Source organism: Heloderma suspectum, chromosome 4 (genome assembly GCF_057233095.1).
Source record: "Heloderma suspectum isolate Gila_16-S chromosome 4, 16-S_ref, whole genome shotgun sequence".
NCBI lineage: Eukaryota > Metazoa > Chordata > Lepidosauria > Squamata > Helodermatidae > Heloderma > Heloderma suspectum.
In genome coordinates, this window is record NC_139461.1 from 229,632,073 (window position 1) to 229,656,108 (window position 24,036).

At 42.1% G+C, this 24,036-nt stretch overlaps 1 protein-coding gene across 1 annotated transcript in view; it reads left to right on the forward strand.

Annotated features, from left to right (window-relative positions):
• The window catches only part of BEND5 (BEN domain containing 5), a 1,382,785-nt gene that overhangs the window by 1,096,611 nt on the left and 262,138 nt on the right, over nucleotides 1-24,036 (forward strand). Inside the window, exon 8 of the mRNA XM_084852552.1 lies at nucleotides 2,063-2,177. Within this exon, the coding sequence (XP_084708678.1) occupies nucleotides 2,063-2,177 (115 nt within the window). The remainder of the gene's footprint in view (nucleotides 1-2,062; nucleotides 2,178-24,036) is intronic.

The following is a 24,036-nucleotide window of genomic DNA, read 5'->3' on the forward strand; positions in this document are numbered from 1 at the left end:
AATAATTTAAGGCCTTAACATCCTTTATTATTGAAAATTGCATAGGATGCCAAAAGGCACTTTCAAGCAGCACATTTTAAGTAGCTCCTAAGACAAAACATAGTATTTATATTGATTTGATTCAAGGAACTCATCCCTTCTATGCCAGTCAGTAAGCAGTATAAAGAACTCATGGAGACAGGACACAATGACCATAAAGCTGCCTAGTTGACTCATTCCTCTGGTCCATTCAGCCCAGTATCTTGGGTGTAAATAAAGAATACTGCTTTAGTTTTAGCATTTTAGTTTTACTATAATTTGACAGTTTTAATGTTAAGCTTCAACAAATTATGGTTTTAGAGTCTATTTTGTTTTGCTACTTAAGATGGAAAAAGAAGGTTGGTATAGATGGGGATGTGATAGGAACTGGAGCCGTACTGATAACTATCGCTCCAAAACAAAGATCAGTGCAGGTATATAGTTGCCATTTCCAGAACTCATAGAATCATAGAATAGTAGGGTTGGAAGGGGCCTACAAGGCCATCGAGTCCAAACCCCTGCTCAGTGCAGGAATCCAAGTCAGAGCATCCCTGACAGATGGCTGTCCAACCTCGTCTTGAACACCTCCACTGTGGGAGAGCCCACCACCTCCCTAGGTAATTGGTTCCATTGTTGTATTGCTCAGAAGTTTTTCCTGATGTTCAGCCAGAATCTGGCTTCCTGTAACTTGAGCCCATTATTCCGTGTCCTGCACTCTGGGATGATCAAGAAGAGATCCTGGCCTTCTTCTCTGTGACAACCTTTCAAGTACTTGAAGAGTGCTATCATATCTCCCCTCAGTCTCCTCTTCTCCAGGCTAAACATGCCCAGTTCTTTCAGTCTCTCTTCATAGGGCTTTGTTTCCAGTCTTCTGATCATCTTTGTTGCCCTCCTCTGAACCCTCTCTAGTTTGTCTGCATCCTTCTTAAAGTGTGGTGCCCAGAACTGGACACAGTACTCCAGATGAGGCCTAACCAGTGCTGAGTAGAGGGGAACTAGTACTTCCTGGGATTTGGAAGCTATGCTTCTACTAATGCAGCCTAAAATAGCATTTGCCTTTTTTGCAGCCACATCACATTGTTGGCTCATATTCAGCTTGTGATCGACAACAATTCCAAGATCTTTCTTGCTTGTAGTGTTGTTGAGCCACGTATCCCCCGTCTTGTAACTGTGCATTTGGTTTCTTTGCTTATTCCTGCTTACATCTAATGATACTGCCGAAATTTGAATTAGTTGATTCATAAATCAATTCTGGCATGTTCTTAATTCTTGAAATTAATGAGGCCTGGCTTACATCTAATAAACTTTAAATATTTTCATAATTCAAACTGCATTAATTTATATTTTCTGTGCCTACTTTGTGTGGTTTGCATGGTGATGGTGGTGGTGGTGTCTTAGTAAATTTACAGTAACACGAGGTGGTCCCAGGGCTTTAAACCCATTTTCTTCTTTATTTTAAAGATTTCTTTAAAGGTGAAAGCCTCCTTGGGCAGCCATCTTTTTTCCCATGCAACCAATGGGGCAACGTTACATGAACGTGTAGTGCTATTTTCAGGGGCAATTCTGTCCCTGTTTTGAAAGCATGCAGCAGGAGCTAAACTAAGTCAGAGAGGCTTTACCTTTGAAGAAGTTAAAGAAAATAAAGAAGAAAATGGTTAAAACATCATCAGACCATCTTGTATTACCGTAAGTTTAAATTTGTTATTACTTCAAAAACTCATAATAACAGAGAACTTTTGTCCAAACTTAATATGCAGGATTCATAACTTAGTGTGCCAATTATGGATTATGAAGGGGATCAGTTCACCCATCATGACTTATTTCATATTAGTGGCATGGTGTGAACATTGTGATGTATGCCAAATATATTTTTGCTTCATTGGTATGGAGACTAAGGTTTCCTTAGTAACCTAAGGTTTCACTTTTGTGAAATCTAGTAAACTACTAACTCCATCCTAAAATTAAATATATATTGTAAAGCATACTTTGAATTTCTGTTTTATAATAATGGAAAATTAATATTCTTTTTTCCTGTTTCTCCTAGGTATCATCGATTTTCTTGTGAGCCCACATCCAATTGCCAAAGTACTGCGAGATCATTTGGTCTTCAAGATTGCTCCTATGCTCAACCCGGACGGCGTTTATCTTGGCAATTACAGGTATGGGCATACAATGCAGAATTGTGAATGTCCGCTTACTTTCCCCAATATGACCAATGTATTTTGTCATTGTACTTGAGTTATTTTTTATTTTATTTATTTCATTTCTATACCGCCCAACAGCCGAAGCTCTCTATTTTTCTCATATAGCTGATATTTACAATGAAGCAACATTCGCATATTGCCAGAAAATAGGGCTAAAGTGTTAAAATGATGTGGCAAGAGTATTGGACTAGGAGCCGGGAGATCCGGGTTCTAGTCCCCACTCGGCCATGGAAGCTCACTGGGTGACTTTGGGCCAGTCACAGACTCTCAGCCCAACCCACCTCACAGGGTTGTTGTTGTGAGGATAAAAGGGAGAGGAGGAGGATCATGTAAGCCGCCTTGGGTTCCCTGCAAGAGGAAAAAAGGCGGGGATGCAATAAAATAAATAAAATAAATAAAAAATTAGAAAACTCCAGGTTAAGTCAAGTAAACATTAATCAATGTAATCATTGATGGATCAAGTCTATGAATTTTTAAGGGTTAGGGAGCAACCTTATGGCGCCTAGACAGTGTCTGAGGGGCTGTATTTTAGGTCGGAGTCCCAATTAGAGGTCGGAGACAGCACTTTGATCTCAGAGGGGGGAATCGGAGATCAGACACCCTCCCCCTCACGGCCGGTATGGTTCTTTCTGAAGTCTGGAATGGCTACCCTCCGAGGTCCAGAACTCAACCTTCAAGGGGGAACAGCAGGTGGATATGGAGAGACCAGGATATGAGCTATCTTGAGCCTCTGCCAGCCTCCTTCCCTCCCCCTCCAAAACACCCCAACAACACAGGCACAAAAGACCACGTAGCAAAAAGCCCATCGCCTCTGCCTCTACTCCTGTCCTGCATAAGATGCTCATAAACCTCCAAGTTCTAGGGCTCACAATCATCAAGGGTGAACTCCTCCACAGGACTGTGCCCTTAATGTTTTTAATATGGTTTCTTGAATGCAAGAGTCAAATTCTACTCAACTTGCTCCATACTCTGTCTCATTTTGCAAATAAATTAATTATCCCAACTGGTCAGCTTTATGCAATTTCAGTTGCAATTTTTCTTGTCCTTTCCAAATCACCAGTGATGTGGTGGAGCCAGGGCTCACAGGGACACAGTGCCCTGGGATTAGCAGCGATGCTGATGGCATCTGACCCCCCCTTTCAGGCTTGACTGTTCCCTTCGAGCTTACCTGCAATCTTCAAAGTAGCTGGGACTGGGAGGAAATTAATTTTCCCAGCACCAATATATTGTTCCCAGTTAAAACAACAAAGAGTCCTGTGGTACCTCAAAGACTAACACATGCTATTCTTCGTCGTCTTTATTTTATTTCTGTACTACCCAATAGCCAAAGTTCCCTGGGCAGTTCATAACCTTGGGATAAGCTTTTGTGGACACTGTACATGAAATCTGATGATGTGGACAGTGTCCACAAAAGCTTATGCCAGAATATTTTTGTTAGTCTTTAAGGCACCGCAAGACTCTTTGTTATTTTTTGCTGCAACAGACTAACATGAGCACCCTGTCCAAAGAGTGTTCACTTTTGTTATGTAGACCAGCGATCCCCAACCTTTTTGGCACCAGGGACTGGTTTCGTGGAAGACAATTTTTCCACAGACCAGGGAGGGATGATTTTGCTGGTGGACATCTGGCCGCTGGGACGCAAATGGCGTCTGGGTAGCGGATGCCATTTGTGTCCCTGTTCTTTGCAGTAATAGGCTATGTAAAGATTTATGTAGCCTATTACTTGAAGAACAGGGATGCAAATGGCGTCTGCTATGCAGATGCCATTTGCATCCCAGTAGCTGGAGGTCCGCCAGTGGCTGGAGCCAGCCGGCAGTTCTGCGGACTCACCGTGGAGCGAAGCTGGCCAGGGCCAGCGAGGATTCCAGGGGGAGGGACGGATCGCCTCCCTCCCCTGCAGACCCCTGCGGACCCAAGGTAAGAGAGTTTCACACACCCCTACGGCCCGGTTCCTAACAGGCCACAGACCTGTACCGGTCTGCGGCCTGGGGGTTGGGGACCCCTGATGTAGACTATTTGGTGTGGGGGGAGGGTGGGTTTTGTAAAATTAACAGTTCTTAATTGCAATTAAGAACTGTTAATTTTACAAAAGACCTGCTCTTGGTGGAGATGAAAACTGCCAGAATTGCCAAACTGCCATTGGCTGATATGGATCAGTATAGCTATCCAAATTTTTTAAAATTCTCATTGGGGGCGTGGCTATGGGGACTATCAAGATGAGTGCCTATATGTCAGAATTTACCACTACATCACTGCCAACAACATAATGTATCCCTGCCTGCTATTACTTTACTCCATGTGAACAGTAGTTGAATGTGGGTCAGTCACTCCTAAGAGATAGGCGAACACCGTTCCAAAGGGACGGGCAATGGCCTCTGTTGCCCTCTGCCAATTGAAAGGGAGTCCAGTTAAGATCCCCAAATCTGGAGTACATGTGAGAATTATTATTTTACACTTTGACAGCCAGTGATGCTATGGGTGAAGTAGTAAATCCATTCTGTGTTCACTTTTCTCCCTTTTTCATACCTGAAGTAGCACTTTCCTCTGAGATTAATTAAATCTTTTGTTTTCTCTAATATTACTTTTCATAATGTTTTAATTTGTCAAGTAGTTGTGTAGGTAAACATTATCAGACCATTAAAGCAATTAAGCATATGTGAGAGAATTTGCTGTAAACAATTGTAGTGATTTTTTAAAAAGGCAGATCCCAAAGAACCTTAGGCCTGATTCACACATGTGTCTACATCACTTGATATGACTTCACTCAAATCATTTATCAATTGATGACTTAGCTGAATTTAATAATAATAATAATAATAATAATAATAATAATGTGAGGAGATAAGAATTCCTGTTTTTGGACTTGCATTTATTATTTTCAAATGCAAATTTTCACTTGGTGTTGCATAACTGAATGAACATGAACTAATGGATTAACCCTTAGCCTGGTGTGGATTGGGAAACCTCTTACAAGCTTTTGAGTTCCCTTTAAGCTAATAAAATCTACATGGATGGCAAAAGGGAAGATTCATTGTCCTGAATGTAGTACTAAAATATAAATGTCATGACAACTTTTCCTTGAACAGTGCTGGTTGCACAGCATATGGTTCTGATTAGTATATTGAAAGGAGACTTCTGAATACCAGAGCAGTAGAAAATCAGTGCAATAGAAAAGTAAAATTCATATATTACCTTCAGTGACTTACAGTGATTTCCATTTCAGCAACTCTACATCTAATTCAAATGTTCAGCAAAAGCATGTGAAAGCTGTAGGGATGCTTGAGGATTTTGTTTGGTCTGTTTTTAGATCACAACTCCCAAACCACTGCGAAGAACATAACACAGCAATCAGATGGATATTCCATTTCTCCAAATTTTATGATGCATTTATCCACTCCAAAAATGCTTAAGATATGGCCAGAAATGCATAAAATGTGCCCCAAATACCAAAAATAGGTTCAATGAAGAAACAGGATAGAACGGATTGATGCTAGGGAAATGTGAGAAACAGAACAGAAACGAAATATAGTGATCCATGCCTAGATACCTCTTGGGACTGTACCACTTCAGAATGCAGGTGGAGGAATCATTTTTTCTTCTCCCTAAATGTTGAAATCTCACAACTTGGGGAAAAGGCTTGGCTAGAACCTTCACACATATTAGCTTTCTATGTACAGGAAGCATTTGATGTGAATGACCATTTAAACATCAATTTTGAAGTGCGATAAATCCTGTATAACATTTTGTAAGGGAAGGGGAGACTGACTTGCAGAGAATAATCGTGCTGGTCAGATTCCTGCCTCTGATCTATTAGAAATACTCAAATGCTTCTGAGAAGGACCAATTCATTCTCCCAAGGGCTGTTTTATTGCTATGGTAGGAATGGAGACAGGGAAAAGAATAAGTTGAGTCAATATTCACAATTGCAGACAAGCAACATTCCTTACCTGCATTCATTCTCCCATCCTTTAGGACTTTTGTGTGTGTGCAAGGTTATAATCATTAATGGTGAACTGCAACTGAGGTGCTCAATACTTTTTGGTCACATCTGGCCCATCATTTTCAGTGCCCCTTGAGAAGCTAGGTATTACAGAAAGAAAACTATATTTCTTTTCGTAATTGCTGAACTGATAGTACATTATAATTTTAGCCTTTTCATAAGACACTGGAAATTCAGCCATTCTGAATGTAAAGGATTGCTAATGAGGTAGATGGGAAAGCATTAGATTTGCTTGCATTTTGCCACATCATTTACAATGTAACTAGTAACTTAAAAATTAATGTAGTAAGCAGAATGCTGCCTATTACTGGAAGAAGGATATTAAAATCTTGATAATGTGAATTTGTTGTTGTTCAGTCGTTAAGTCGTGTCCGATTCTTCGTGACCCCATGGACCGTAGCACGCCAGGCCTCCATGACTACTGAATAATTTACTACAAAGATTTCATTTGTTGAAGTTTACTGAATGACCTTTTATCTGTCATATTTGAAATCTGAGTTCTGATATTGTAATAAAATGTAGTTTCAGTGTGAACCACCAATTAATTAAGCCAGTATTTCTGGGATTTAATTCTGCTAAGAGATGTACTCGGCCTAAACCACTAGCACACCACATCTACTGCACCTAGTTACTTGTGACAAAGCAGTTATCATTCCCTTTTTAACAGTTATGGGCTGCATAAATACATATTTTAAACATTAGCTTGGTATGAACACTATTTAGATATCACTATACTGCTGAAGATAATTCCACATGGCCTCATTAGTTCTTTACCTGTTCAGCCAGTTCTTGCATATCGTAGAAGCAGAATACTGGATCTGACTATCTTGTGTATTAATCTGATGACCTTATGTGGCACTGGTATCACTTTGGGATACATTTCCCAATAACAAATAAATGAATAATCATCACGCTTCCTTCTAATTACATTCCCAGTAATGGTCTGCTTTGCTCAGTCCAGACGCACAAAGTGCAGTCCAAGGTAACAAAGATAATGAGCAATAATACTTGTAGTATCAAGAATGGGATGATGCCAATAAACTGTTGCTCAAGAAAATGGAGTAAAAGGCTTGTGATTTTGTAGGGATTTCCCAGTGGTAGAAAACTTCATAATCTGTAAGACATGAGTTTAATAACACAGCTGTAAACTGTTACTGCTGGGGGCACTGAGCCAGCTGTTGGGATGGTGTTTATGGCAGTGAAAACACATATTTTTTTCGGATGGAAAATTCACAGTTTACGAACTCCCCAGGCATATTTGGTTATATTTGCTGAAACTGGGTGACAATAAAATGACATACCTGTATTTATGATGGAAATGCTTGTACATACACCTGTTTGGAGAACAAAAACAATGACATAGCTTTTTAGAAACAGAATTACCAATTACCAATGCCAATAATTTGAAGTTCATTTAGAGGCCTTGGACCAAAACAGGATATATTATTTAGAAAAAAAGAAAGAAAGCTAATCGTCAGATTATTTTCAGACCTAGGTTCTGTTCTTAAGTTATCCTCATACAGGAAAATCAAACATATGTTAAAGAAAAGAAAACTATACATTCAGAGCTTAATTAGAAACAGAGCTCTCTAACACTGAGCTTTGGAACCTATGAACACTGCCCAGATCAGGCCTGGAGCAGGTTAAGGAAACAAACCAACAAATTACGATCTGTACCACACATAATTATGGAAATAGGCCCAATCTTGAACAAACTGGAGTAGGTTTTGTACCTTTGAAATCTTTTCCACATTCCATAATGCCTGGAACTTTGCAACAAGGAAATGGATTTTTGCAGACGTTCTCTTTCAATATTTCCCAGCAGTTCAGCATTAACACCTTCTGGATATATTACAATACCTACAGCAACAATAGACAAGCCAAGGAAACACAACACAGTGCTCTTGATTTAAAAGCGGCACATCCTGGGGCCTGGGCTGAACTTTCCTTTATCCCAAGCTTACGCTAAACTTGTCACCGTGTAGCTGAACGAGTGAAATCTGTTCCTGCGGGCAAGGCAGCTGTAATGGTGCCATCTTCATCTTAGATTAGTTCCAATTTGTCATCCTCACCTTTCTGAGATGAGAGTCCCCAAGATGGCGTGGAAGGGAAGATCTTTTTTAATAGTGGCAGATCTCTGCTGAAGCACTCTTGAAATGGAGTGACAAGGCAGTGGTAAAAGATGCCTAGCACTACCTCTGAAAGCTTTGTAGTCTGTGCATCAGCAGCTAGCAGCTACTGCTCTCTATTCCACACCCTTTCATTACTGCTTTCACTTCTTTGCTATGACAGTGACACACATCGGGCAAGTAAAGTATCCCTGTTAATTATAACATGCAGACATATCACATCTCAAACCTGAAACACCTTCACAGTGTCTCTCAACCTATGCTGGTAGGGAAGGTTTGTCTACTAGTATCTGTACTAGCATACTATCCCACACAGGGATAGTGGTGCTGGAGAGAGCGCCCCTGAGCACTGCTTCCTAACAGCTCTAATGGAGTCTTGTAAGAGTCTTCCACTTTATGATTCCCAAAAGGGTGATCTGAGCCCAAACTGCAAAGGGTGGCCCTGTGTCTTCTTTTACAGAGGACATTCCTCTATTTGGAGGGTTGCCAGAGGACTGTCCTCCATTTTGAAGGCTTACTCTGCCTAAAGGGCTGTTCAGTCCAAGTCCAGTATAAAGATAAAGAACCATCCGAAGGAAGAGCCAGGCCTTGAAGTTGCTCTTCAACAACACCTGGACAGCAGACTGAGCAGACAGGCACACAGGTCTCCTGATCACAGTCTTCCACGCTATGGTAAGATGTGCTGTATTTCCATTTAAATTACAATAATTATTTCTACATTTGCATCTATACTTACACGCACGTTTTTATGTGAATTGGCACCCTCGTTTCCCCTCTTTTTCGGTGATGTTGTTCTGCTTATAGAAATCTATTTTTTCACAAATGTAGAAGCATGGAAACATTATGAGGATGCAGAAGCAAGCATAATTCCAGCAGATCAGTTCTGTCACTCCCAAATCCAAACCACCTCTCTGTTTGGCAAATGCAGAACATTTCTGGCTTTCAATTCTGCTTTATTTTCAACTCTTTTCAACAGAAATTATTCCAAGGGGTATTGCAGCCTTGCCTAATTTGGTACCCTTCCGATTTGCTGAAACGTCCACGGTCCTCAGCCAGATTGACCAATGACTATGCTGGTTGGGAATGATGGGATTTGTAGTCCAACACATCTTCCCCAGGTTGGGGAAGGCTGGAGTAGTGGAGGATCCTAAAATATTGCTCGCTTGTCCATATGTATCCTCCAGCTTTCAGTCACAGTATATTTAACATATAGACCAAAATCCTTGCTCCCCTAACAATGATGTTTGTCAGTCTTTCACTCCCACAAACTTGCTTTTCTGAAGCCACCCATGTTCTTTAACCAAATTCATTTCTGCTGCTGCCTGTCCTGCAGAAGAGTGTGTCTCAATAAACATTCTGAAGTGTCTTAAAAAAAATAAAAAAAGCAACGTAATTTCCCTTTAGTATTCATTGGCTTAAATCCAATGATATGTGAGCAGACTTCCCCATCTTCTCCTTCTCCCCCCTGCAGCCTCCTGCCCCCATCTGTTCCGGAGAGGGTCCCCCAACTCTCCAGAGCAGATTTGGGAGGGGGGCTGCAGGGGGGAGGGGAAATCGCTTCCACCAGCAGTTTCCTTTCCACTGGACCCTCCAGAAAGCCTTTTCAGGGAGCACAGGGAGACTTGAGGGGAAAGGGGGAGATAATGGGGAACACGCATTGGTGAGCAGCCTTCCACTTGTGCAATTTGGGATCCAACCCATTAATGTATTAAGCTCAGACTAGTTCATTTTTCCCAGGTAGGAAAAACTCAGTTTTCCCAGGGCAGTGAAAACAAAAACAATGCTGGCCATGGATGAGTAATAAGCAGGTAAATACATTTTTAAAACCCTAGAGCACAAACTAGTAAGGTATGGTTACTCAGAGATTTCTCCCTATAAAGGCCACCTCACAAAGGGAGAATAATACTGTCCCAAGTGGATACTGTCCAACCTGAAATCATCACTCAGTGCAAAAAAACAAAAGCCCAAACTTTCCTCTTCCCAGCTGGCAGCGAACTGAAGATTATACTAAGACCTGCTAGAGAGAGATAACAAGGAATCACGATCTTATTGTTTATATGTGGAATCCTGAGGTGAGGAATCTGTGAGAGAAAACCTTCTGTGGAGCTGAGAGTCTTTCCTTTCTGTCTGAGTCACTTTCCCCCTTTTATCTCTTCTTCACATGCTCCTGGGAGAGTGCGCTCTCTCCTCCTTTGCACTCTGGTAGAGATAGAGAATGCTGATGAGAAAATGCCCTGCTGGGGGGATGCTCCAGGCAGTCATTTGCTAGACCTATACTTAGGCAGTTTTCAATGTGCCCAATTACTTGGGGGCAAACAATGGGGAGCCAGCGTTAACATATTCAGTTACACCCACCTACTACAGGAGAGGAGTGCTCTGAAGCACCTCTCTTATTCTAATTTCAAATCTATTGTATGGAGTTGGATCCACTTTTATTTTTCTTAGTGGCAAAGTCGAGTGCTTATGATTCTGGAAAGAGCATTTGTTTTTATTTCTACTTTCAAATGGAATAACATATGTGAGCTGCTAATATAAAACACAGTAAGACGATGGCTAAGAGACTGGGAATATGCTGTAGACTTGCACACTCCATCCTCCTCTCTCTCCTTATGGATTCCCCCCCCCCCCATTATCTTCATTCTGTGGTAGGGATGTGTGAATCAGCCAAGCTGGAGTTCCTCGAGGTTCTCGAAATTCCACCTGGGAGTTTGTTCTGACTCCTGTCCAGTTCAGATTGTGAGCTGTAATGCTTTTCTTTTTGTATGAAAATCTGTGCATACTTTCATGCACATTTCCCCAAATGTATGCATTAAATGTGCACATTTTTAAAATGTACACATTTTTTCTATTGATAAAAAGCATGTTTGTGTACATTTTTCAAATACACAAATTTCTCATGTGCATTTTTCAAAAGGATTTTTTGGTTACACAAATTGCATCACAAACTTGGAAATGTTTAGACTTTGACCACAGATTGCATTCATGTCTGCATTTGAGTCTGAGATGTGTGAACTGAGTAAATTCTGGTTATAAAAAAATAACTGAAATAAATTTCTCATACATCCCTACTCAAATTAGACCATTTACGCCTGCAATCTTGTGCAAATTGCACTATTTTCAGCAATGATTTTATGCAAATCACAATTTCCGTGAATAGTTATACCTGTGATTTTGCACAAATCATGGCTCAGGCATATTTTTTTAAAAGGCGGAAAGGTTCCCAAATTTTGGAAAATGACCTGCTGCTTGGCTCACAAATGCATGTCGAGTCAGGGGGATCCTTTGAGCCAAAAGCGAAGCGGACAGGATTTTCCCGTGACAGCCATCGCTACCTCTCTATGCCTGGTCCTGACACTGAAGATGGTTTTCATTGTTGAGCTGACAGGTTCAGGGACTGAGTGCGCACTGATTCATGATATCGGCCTATATCTTAGCTGGACCTAAAATCCTGGTCCTGCTTTCTCTACTGTGACCAAAATATGAAAGAGCATTGTTTCAGTCTGAGAGATGGTTATTCATTTGTTTACCCATGCAGTGGTTAAAGAACATCAAACGCCATCTTCTCCATGAAGGCAAGATCATTACACATCAACCCCTCTGCTTCTCTTTCAATCAATATTGGAATCCAGTAGAATGGCAGCTGTATGTTTTTTGTCATAGAAAAGCTTGATGAATGTCAAGTGGTAATGGAGACACATACATATCTTCCTCTTAGCTCTTATTCCCACCCCCACCCCCCTGCTCAAAGGCAGTATATATTTTTAATTGGCTGTTTTGTAGGGATGGCAGAGAATTCCACCACGGATTCCAGTGAGGCTGGATTCTAAAGAATCCCCGGAATCCGTGGTGGAACGGCCTCCTGCCCCCCCGCCCCCTGTGGAATCCCCCCAGGACGGAACTTACCTGGGGCGGATGCGGTGGATTCGGCAGTGGCGGTGGCGGTGGCTCCGGTGGCGGCAGCTCCAGCGGTGGCAGCGGCAGCAGCTGGTCTCCTGGCCAGCCGCGGCTGGGCTGCTGCAGCCGCCATTGGCGTCGTTGCAGCTGTGATAGGCTACGTAAGTATTTACGTAGCCTATCATGGCTAACCCCCCCCCCAAAAAAAACCAGCGTACGCAAATGGCGACGGCTACAGCGGCCGCCATTTGTGTTCCCTATTTTTCGCCATTCTAGCCTACAGAAATATTTATGTAGGCTAGAATGACGAAAAATAGGGAATGCAAATGGCGGCCGCCATAGCCGCTGCCATTTGCATATACTGTTTTTTTTTAATTGGCTTGCCGTGATAGGCTACATAAATACTTACGTAGCCTATCACAGCTGCAAGGACGCCAATGGCGGCTGCAGCAGCCCGGCCACGGCCGGCCAGGAGACCAGCTGCTGCCGCTGCCACTGCTGGAGCTGCCACCACCGGAGCCACCGCCACCGGAGCCGCCACCACCGCTGCCAAATCCGCCGCATCCGCCATTTGCTTCTGCACCAGCCAGTCCGCAGCCAGAACTCCAGCTATGGACAGCCCTGGCCAGCTGCTCTGCGGAGCTGCCACGGAGCGGAGCCGGCCGGGCAGGATTCCGGGGGAAGGACCAGATCGCCTCCCCCCCATTGAGGATTCTGGGGGGAGGGATGGAGTGCCTCCCCCCCCACTGTGAACACAATCCGCGAAAAGGTAAGTGACTTTCATACATCCCTACTGTTTTGTCAGAGAAATCTGCATTGGACCCAAATGAGTTCAGATTTTCATGAATTCGACCTGTGGATTCTGCACCAGACCAGCTTTTCTCCTGTTGGGCAGATTCCGCCAACTTGTGGACTATTTTTTTAACTTTTCCAAATGTTGCACACATTTCACTATAGAAAAACACACAAATTAAAAAAAGCGTCCTAACATGTGTATTTCCCCCATAGGCTAAAGCGTGAAAATGTGCATTTGGGAATTTGCACAATTTCACATGTGCAGTTTGCACAAATGCAAATTTGCACACATTCAGAAACCAAAAAACTCTGATTTCATGGATGAGAGGACGACAAACCAAAATGCACCTGATAATCCATGAAACACAGATGGAGCAGATTTTACACAGTCGGGACATCCCTACTGTTTTGTCTTCATAAGGTATTTTTGGTGACCTTTTGTTACAACCTGAGCATTTGTAATCTCAGATATGCAGTATCAGTATGCTAACTTCCTCTTTCTCTGTCAGAAAGCCAGCACCATTCGTTGAACACATCAAGCTAGCAATGCAACAGTGGTTCCCCTTTAGCTTGGCGAAGATTCACCATGATCTGAAAGCTTGCCTCCATGTTTCAGGCACTTTACCTGCTCAGAAGTAAGTCCCATTGAGTTCAATGGGGTTTAGTCCCCAGATACGTGGGTATAGGATTGCAGCCTATGTGACACGGTAAAGATTCTGTATACCATGCTATCTCTTTCTCATCCAAACCCAGACACAATCTAATCCAATTGCAGACTTGCAATGCACATTATTGCAAGGTTTGGGCAGACTTGGTAGTTTTGTAATAAGCCCACTGCTTCTTTCTCTGTAAACCTCAAGTTTTAGTTTCATTTCATGTCTGTGTAATTTACTCCAACTTGGAAAAGGTGATATCCATCTCAGGATGACAAAGCAAAGCTCTCAATGGGGCCCATTTTTCCTAATTAAGCATTTGTCATTGTATGTGCTATATAGTATCATTATTATTTATATAGCACCTTAAAGGGTATATAAGTAAACAATCATAAACCTATGAATACATGTATTGGTTTATTTATGTTTCTGGGCATAAAATCCCCTATAATTACCAGGTACAACCACAGCATAACGGCTATTTAATGACAATTCCTTTTTTTGTTACCATAGAAATGGGTCTGGAATACTTACCTATAATTTCTGATTCTAATACCTCACACATGTTGTATTGCAGAATTACCATAGTAATTGCCCATTAGTCATCATAAAATAAGCAGTTATCCTAAAGATATCTGGATACGGTGAAATTTCTCTTCAGTTTCTTCAAAACTTACTGCTGCATGCACGCGCTGTTTGTTTTCCTCTTGCAGAATCTGAATGACAAAATCAATGGTACAATTATCTCAGTAAAAGGCAAAGCTGTAGGGGGCCAGCGTCATGTTATGGCTACAGCATTATGTTCAGATGTGCTATATAATATGCGCTATATAGTATCATTAGTATCATTAGGAGATCAGAACCCCACTCAGCCATGAAATATACTAGTTGACTGACTCTTTCTCCCCCCTCCACCACCTCTCCCTATTTAAGAGGTTTGTGGTTGTGTGTCTGTAAATGAAGAATTGTAGAATATTTTGTCTATAGACATAATGGGTAGTACCCAATGCTGCCCCTGCGCTAGTGGGATCCACTGCTAGCTCAACAGGAAGCTAGTGGATCCTGCAGTAATCCGGAATGAGCAGTAAAAAACAGAACTGAATATTTGTGTTTGTGTGTGTGTATAACCCACAATTTTGAGTTATGATGGGCAATATCCAACAATGTCATTCTGCAACCCAAATAGCACTAGTGGAGCTCTGCTGAATCTTTCTGTTGCGCGTTACATTTGTGCAGGTGTAATATACAACTGGTTTCACAACCTGTTGTGCAAGCATTAGGCACATTGTTGGACACATTGTTTCGAACAAAACATTGGTTCCTTTGGCTGTCGCTGTGAATGGAAGAGGATAAAGAAGCACGAATGCTGGTGCAGAACAACAACTGCCTTGCCAAGCAAGTGGTCAGAGTGGTGTGAAATCGCTCCCTCCCACCACAAAAATGTTGATTGATGAAGTCAGAGATTTTAGCATATGTAGGGATGGCAGAGAATTCTGCCACGGACTCTAATGAGGCCAGATTCTTTAGAATCTGCCCCCCCCCCAAGTCCATAGCAGAACGGAGCACTCCCCTCCACCACCCCGCAAAATGCTCCCCGGATGGACCCTACCTGCTGCCAGCTGTAAATATTTACGTAGCCTATCACAGCTAAAGCAGGGACGCAAATGGCGCCCGCTATGCCGGATGCCATTTGCTGCCACAGACCGGGGCAGTGGATGGAAGTCCGGCTGCGGACTGGCCTGTACAGCGGCTCCGCAGACTCTCCGTGGAGCAGAGCCAGCTGGGGAGGATTCCGGGGCGGGGAGGGACAGATGGCCTCCCCCTCACTGCAGACGTCCCCAACCGGAACGGTGAGTGGGGTTTGTACACCCCTAGCAATATGTTACATTATGAAGGAGCTTGTGGGACCATTCCAGACAACTATAAACATTATAATGTGCAGTCTGCCTGACAGATCTAGGTAGTCTCATTTCCAGAATGGGGCAGGTCAGCAGAGCTTGCAGAAGGGAGCTCCACCGACCTGTCCCATTCTGGGGGTGTTACTGCTAGTTTCTGGCATTACTGCCAGAAGCACTAGTTCCTGCTGCACAAGTGCTTGGTCCCAAGAGCACAATGGAACCAGAAGGAGCATAGCAGCTGTGTCGGATACTGCTTTATGATAGATAATTGTATATAAAGGAACATAAAGAGAGTCCTACTGGATTAGACCCAAGGTTCATGTACTCCATGATCCTGTTCCCCATAGTGGTCAAATGCCTCTAGGCAAACAGATATTGAAGCTACTGTATATTCAAAGAAATCTTCCCACTCCTTTAGGCCATCCATGTGCCACAAAGACTACTATAGGGGCCGATTTATATTGTGCCCACCATCGCAACGAAGTCAGGGTCCTGTTGGGTTAAATGCACTTGCATTAAAATGTGATTATCCACACTCATCCATTTTCCCCGTTGCGGTTCTTGATCGAATGCATGAGCTCGGTTCACACTCAAGAGCTGTGCTGTTTCCCTGCTCTTAAAGACAGCGGCTCTCATTGGAGGAGCAGAAATTCTCCCTGTTACTTATTGCTGATTCCCTGCCCACCATCCCTCTCTTCCTCTATCCCCGTGTGTGTGTGTGTGTGTGTGTGTGTGTGTGTAGGGATGGTACGAGCATCCTGTTGGGGTGAGAAGCGGTGAGAGCTTGTTTCTTGCTGCCACCACTGTAGCAGCTGGGGCTGGAGGGAAGAAGGAGGCACCTATCCTCTTCTCCCCCCCTGCACCTGCTGGAGGCCAGGGCAAGAGGCTGGGGGGTGTCTGCCGAAGATCTTTTCCCCGTGCCAGCCCTTTGCAGCCAGCCCAAGGAAGAGGGGCAGTGGCAATGGCACCCAGCACTCAGGTTTGGGGGGGGGGGGCTGCTAGCAGCTTCCAAGACTGTGAGATGACATTGCATAGGTTCCTCAGCACTCAAAGCTTTATCACCAGCAAAGAAACGGCTGGAGGTGCATGCTCTTGTCTGATCTTGGAAGCTTAGCAAGGTCGACCCTAGTCAAAATTTTGGATGGGCCTGGGAATCAGGCTTCCTGCACTGAGCAGGGGGTTGTTTTCTGGCTTCAAATGACACTAACTTTTACCTCCTTCTATCCCCTGCTTTGACTTTTTTTTTAAAAAAAAAATTAAGGATCACAACTGAGTGCCTTTACACATGGCATTTTACCCTCTTCTCCCTCCAACTGAGAAATGCAGAGGAAAGAGACGCTCAGGTCAGGGGGGAGGCACTTGCATCTTCAAAGACTGCCCAGTGAAAAAATGTATGCTTGTGTGCGTGGAAATCAGCCTGCAGAAGCCACTATTCTTCGAAGATTTCAAGATCTGGAGATTTGAAGATTTGAAGATAATGCCTTAATTAAAAAAAAAACTCACAGGGTGATCTTATGTCTACTCAGTAGTAAGTTCCATTGAATTCAGTGTGGCTTACTCCTGAGTGAGTGCCCAGGACTGGGGCCACAAGAAAACATTACCACACCAGTTAAGCTACCAGGAGAAGGGGGGAGGGGGGGAGGCAGCATGTGTAAAGGCACTCAGTTGTGATCCTTAATTTTTAAAAAAGCCAAAGCAGGGGATAGATGTAGGTAAAAGTTAGTGTCATTTGAAGGGAGAGAACAACCCCCCGCTCAGTGCAGGAAGCCTGTTTCCCAGATGTTGGCCCTTCCAGAATTCTGACCAGGGCTGACCCGGCTGAGCTTCCCAGATCAGACAAGAGCCGGCATCTCTAGCCCTCTGCTGGTTGGTGATAAAACTTCCAGCGCTAAGGAAGCTATGCTATCAGTAGCTGGAAGGCCAGATGGGGGCATCTAGAGCTGTGATTGGACAGGAGGGAAATACAAACACTGCCGTATATGGAAAGGCATAGGAGGGGACTACGACCTTATAAGGTAATGAGCATCAAAGAGCAGAGCACATGAATGGGAAATACCGGGATATCAGGGTATTGAAAGCAGGAGCACAGAAGTGGGAAATTCTGGTCCCAATTTGAGGCAGGTCCTGCGTAGTGTGAAAGACAAGTGGTGAAACCTTATTGGAAGCGGGGGGAAATGTAAGGGTAGATTGGCCCTAGGTCTGTCAGGCAGACTGCATATTATGATGTTTATAGGTGTCTCTGGACTGGTCCTACAAGCTCTTCCATAATGTAATGTAAAAGTGGTAAAATCTCTGACATCATTTATCAACTTTTTTGTGGAGGGAGGGCACAATTTCACATCACCCTGACCATTTGTTTGGCAGGGCAGTTGCTGTTCTGCAGCAGCATTCAGCCCTCTTACAAAACTCTTCCATTCACAGCAACAGCCAAGGCAACTAATGTTCTGTTTGAAACAATGTGCCTAACAATGTGCCTAGCGCTTGCACAACTGGTTGCATATTATGCTTGCAAAAGCATAATGTGCAACCACTTGTGCAACAGAAAGATTTGGCAGAGCTCTGCTAGTGCTACTTGGGTTTGCAGAATGACATTGTTGGATACTGCCCATTGTAACTCAAAATTGTTTGTGTGTGTTTATTTTATGTACACGCGCACACACATTCAGTTCTGCTTTTACTGCTCATTTTACTGTGTTTTTAAGACAGTTTTCCAGCCATTTTGAGATTTTTCTTGCTGTTGCTTTAAAAAAAACACCTTCCTGGTTAAAATGGTTGTCATTCTTTATCTTAAAACAAATATCAGCTTGCAGTGGGGTTCCCACCACCTGACACTAAAAATGCTCTTTATATTGATGCAGTAACTGCTCATTTAAACCATATTACAGCTTCTGAGTATTTTTCAGTTGCTATTGATGTGACAAATTCTCTTGCACAGAGGACTGCGCCAATCAATAGAGTGTGTGTATGTACTTTAGCAACAAAACCTTATGCTTTGGGATGTCAATTGAATCTGAACCTTTTTAGTAGCATTAAATAAAGCAATTTTTACTTTTTTGCTTTAAGCAATAAAGCAAACATGTCTAATTTAATCCAGGATATAAGAAAGGCTGGAGAACCATGTGTTGGTGGCAATCCCGTGTATGAGTCATATTGCAGCTAGCTTTAGTGTGACTGCTCCATCCTTCACCTTGTAGTAACATTGATCTGAAAACACAAAGTAGCCCTTTTCCTCTCTTGAGAAGACAGCAAAAGGAGTCATAATGTGAAATAACTGAAATCATAGTTCTTTTTCTATATCTGCCATTATTCCTCCAGAAATGAGGCATGGCACCCTTAAAGAGACAAATCAATTTATTTTCCATTTAAACAGCTTTGTTCCTGATTACTGCTTTAGAAGGCAGGAACATGGCCACATTCTAATCAAGTGAAGCTGAAAGTTTATTTTACTTAAGCGCCGTGTATGCTTTTAGGCTCCTTTCTAGGCTTTCCTTGACCTTCCTGAGCTTGTTTTCCACTTTTCTTCCAGCTTCTAGAATGCCTTTGTGTTGTAATTAAGATCTGTACATGTCAAATCATACATTTTTTTGTATGATTTGACAGTCCTTTATTGGATTTGCTTCTTTCTGATGCTTGTGCATTTCTCTAAGGCATGGAGCTTAGCTCTCTTTGAGCTCCACAGTGTCACAGTGTGGTCCAGGATCAAATGATCTCTTGGGCTCCTTCTTAGTGCAAAAGCTGCAGCTATCTTGCCTAGGCACCAGTTCCTGACCATCACTGACATACCACAAGATGTATCAAACTCCCTAGATATCTTGTTAAACATTGAATTTCTGCAATACTAGACACTCTAGCCTCAGTTATCCAAGTTCAGTTATCCAAGTTACCTTGTAACTTCCAGGTTTGATCGCTGCAGTGCTTATGTGAGGCTTCCTTTGAAGACAGTCCAGAAGCTTCTGTTAGTTCAGAATGCAGTTGCTAGACTTCTAACTGGGACTAGGAATGGGGATCATATCATGCCTTTTGTAGAACAACTTAGGGTACACTCCTATGGGGATGGACGTAAGTCTCCAAACTGGGAGGCTTATGGTCGTCCAAAGCAGAGCGGGAGGCACAGTGGAGGTGATCTTCCATGCTCCTTCTGCTCTGTATTTTCACTAGATGGGCTTTTTCTCCCATCTAGCTGAGGCGCTGGGGAGGGAAGGAGTCTGGGGAGGCTTGTAAGCTTTCCCCTCCCCTCCTACTGGCATGCCCCCTTCCCTTTCCCTGCATGGTTGCCAGAGTGGTTCTGTCTGTACAGGCTGCAAAGGGGAGGGACTCCTGGGACCGATTCAGAACACTGTCTCCAACCTTGGATCAAGGAATTTGAAGTATCCTATAGCCCCCCAGAGTCTGTCTAGGAGCCATAGGATTGCTCTCTTAATTGGGTAGTATCCAGTGCTGCCTGTAGGAAGCTAGCGGTTCCTGCTCATTTCCAGAATGAGGCAGGTTCATTCCAGACTTGTCCCATGAGTGAAACAGAATGAGTGGTAGACTGCAGCACCAATATTAGATACTATCCCTTGTCTTCCTGTTCACTTCCAGGCCATAGAGGGGTGCAGTATAATGTTCAGAAAATTATTATTATTATCCTCTACAATTCTAACAGCATCAAAAAGCTTTTTTAAAAAAAGATTTTTTAAAAATCTTTTTTGTTAAAAAAAAAAAGTACCACGTTACTTAGATTTAGATAAATCTGCTCATGCAGTTTCAAAGGTACAAACTATTTCTGTATTAAATACCCTTGTACAGGGAGTTGGCCTCTTCACATAATTCTTCTCTTACATAAAAGTAGAAATTGTGGATTTGCTAATCAGTAGGAGAATTTGAGTTGAAATCTTTGGGTCTAGCAAATTGGCATAATCTGAAATTTCATGCAGACTTATCAATATTTACAATGCCTTTGGGTTCATCCAGGATGTGTTTTGATATCTTCAATAGCACACTTACACACATTCTAGCCTCACAATATTTGTATTCTTGTTCCATGTGAGGCAGGATTGCTTCTTTAGGCATAAAACCGTGAGCACCCTCTCTGTCTGACTGGAAGTAGAAACAGAGGCTTGAGTGACTAATCTACATGCTGCAGTGTGATCTCCAGCAAATGATCCCTTCACTAGAAAGATTATTTATGTCATTCAGCTACTACAAACACATAATCCAGTGTGTTTGGGCAGTAGCCAAACCAGGCAGTCTGCCAGCGCTCATTAGTTGTGGCAGCTAGAACCACTGCAAGAGCAATGGGAAACCAGCAGTTCCTGGAGCAATTGCAGAACCAGCCAAAAGTAGCATTTCTGGAACAGGCAATTCAGCTTTTGTGAGCTTCCTGTTGCACTAGCAGTAATTCTTACTTTTGCAAGGGCAGCTTTGGATACGGCCCTTTGTTAAACTGAAATGTGCAATTGAAGCTTTTTGTGTGTGCTTATTTGTATTTATTACACTACTTGATTCAATAAATATATAAAAGTACCTTTCCCTTTATTTTGATATTATTTTACATGTTTATACCTGCTGTTTGTAAAAAGATTTTACACATATAACTTGGATGCAATTCTAAAAAAAAAACAATAAATGGTATTTATTTATATTCTTAGGCCTGTATCAATTCCACCATGATTTGGAATGGACAAAGCAATCTATTTCTGGTCCATGTGAATTTTGCACATATTCATTTATAACTCAGTTCCATCATGTTTTGGCATTAATCTGCTCTTTAAAAAAAAAAAAAGCTGCACAAAAATCTATGGTTAAGCATTTATTTTGAATATATGTTTATAAATGACTTTTATCTCAAAGAACGCATTTCTAAACATTTTTTTCTAAAATATTCATTTAAAAATTTGATACACTTTTTGAACTGAGAACTACAATTGCAAAATTCAGAGAAGTACAAAATCCAAAGGATAATTACATTCTGATTTGCACATTAGTTTGGGAAGTATAGATCAGGTCAGTTCTCATGAGAATTAGCAAAACCCAAATAACCCTAACTATGGTTCTGAGCAATAAATGTTTGAGAGATGTGTGTGTGTGTTGCCTAAAGCAAAACTGTAAAATTAAAGGGAAATATTTACAAAAAGATTATCACTCTTGGTTCTTCATTGTTCTTCATTTTATCATTTATTAACATAATTTTGTGACTTTTTAAATGCCTTTTTCATGTGTTACAGTGCAATTCTATACCCATTTATGTGGGAGCAAATTCTATTGAAGTCAATGAGACTTACTTTTGCGTAGACATGAATAGGATTACACTGTTAAAGGCTGAACATCTGTCCATTGTACCCATCCAGCACAAGAGTGCTCCTAATACATGCTGAAAACTAGCAAAAAGGAAATAGACGATCAGAAATCTGATCAGGCAAATAGACCTATCTGGAGCTGAATTTGTGTGAATTTAAAATACAGCAACATTTATTGTTGTGCTTTGCAAAAGAGCTGAGATGGTTAAATCCAGTTTCAGGCATTATGGCAGCAGAGTTCTGGCTTCTAGGATTATGCAGTTAATGTTTGATTTTAGAGAAAAGCAAGCTTAATAGTAAAAGGTCAGCAAACACACGATCAGCAAACAAAACAATAGATAAAAAACTTATAACAAAATTGCAAACAGCTCTGCTAGGAGGTCAGTGAACCTTATGTCAATTTCTTTAATCTTGCAGGTGAGCTCTTGCAAGAAAAAACAGTTTGACTTCTGCTCATTTGTTTGATCTTGCATATGACCTCTTGCAGGGCTGATCACTTTTAGCTGTTGCTAGTTTGCTTGTTATTGCTCTATAGCTGCTTTTGCAGCATGGGCAGTTCACTTTGCAAATATATTCTGAGTCAACCCATAACTTAGATTATGACTATGTTTATAAAACATCGGAGAAGTTATCATTTGTTTCACTCAGACCTTGCCACGCACAGCATGAAAAAGATGAGCTTGTCCTAGGATAAAGAGATATTTTTAAAAGTGGCCCTCAAATCTTTGAGAAGAATAGCACATTAGAACCCATTGGAGATATGGGGATAACTATGGATCCAAGTGAAGAAGCATTTTATTTTATGTCTCCCTCCTCATGACAAGCCGAAAGGAATATGTATTAATAAAACTGTAAGCGAATTAACTTGCAGCTACTCAGTGTTAACCTAGCTCCCTAGGGGAAAAGAAGAAACATTTATTTCAGGTTGTGCAGATCATAAACCTTCTGCCTTGTATAACATCCGTGCTCTGGTTACTAATGGGCTCTTTCCCCTTTTATTCCTGATGTGGCCATTGAGCTGATGAATTGCACAGATCATACAGTGATAATGGATAGGGAAGGGGGTTTTGGCAGTCACTTTAAGCAAAACATGAACAGTAAATTCTGCTGATTCCCCCCAAGTGCACCTAGAGGACTAATGCTGTGTTAATGAAGAGGTGAGAGGAATTCAGAAATTTTAGGACACGTGCTTTTTCTGTGGTTCTTCTTGAGCCTTCCTGAGAAACATCTAGAGCTGAATCTACACATAGCAGTTATACCGTTATAAATATTGGTGCCCATTGCTGTCATGTGTACCAATAGTTATGAAAATGGTATGATAACAGTATAACTGCTTTGTGTAGATTCAGCCTAGTACTAGTTTCCTCAGCTGAGTCGAATCTGGGATTTGTTCCTGGTTCGTCTATAACTCTTTCCATATAATAATATTTGTGGTTTGTGTGTGTGCATATGTGTAAGTGGAAAAGATGGGCATTTGTTTACTAATTTGCTGTGTGCAATCTAGATACCTTACTTCAAGGTAGAACTACTGTTGTAGGGAATTCGCATTTTCTGAGCATTGCGAATGTGGAAAAGGTGGCTGGCATCAGACCATGTCTTTTTCTTTTCTTTTTTAAATAGTTTTGAAGGTTAGTGCCCCGGTCATTTTATTTCTCCCAAGCAAGTTTTTGAAGCAGGACAAAATCCTGAAAACCTCAGAGATGGAAAATGGGATGAGTATCACAGGCAGTGATGTCTCAGTCATACCACTTTTGAAGCTCTGGGGGAAACCTCCCTATAATTTTGTTCCAACCAGTAATTCTTGCACCATTGCTCTTATGATAGGAATGGTTTTCAGTGAGCATTGTGGAAATGTCTTGGATAATATTCCCTGTGAAGTGTAGCAAGAGGAAGAAAACCCTTTCCAACCCTGACATCATTTTGTGACTACTTAAGGCTTGCTTTTTTAAACACCTCAGAGCATGGATTCACAACCTATGGCCTGGGGTCTGCAGGTGGCCCCCAAAGCCTTACATGAAGCTCATGGGTGCCCAGAACCTCTCATTGCTAGCCACCCTACTGCCAATTTCCTGATTGTGCCATTGTGACCAGATCACTCTTTCCAATGAAGAAAGACTGATCTGTATGAGGATCTCTCTGGAGGAGGGAGTGGAGAGAAGGCTCTCCA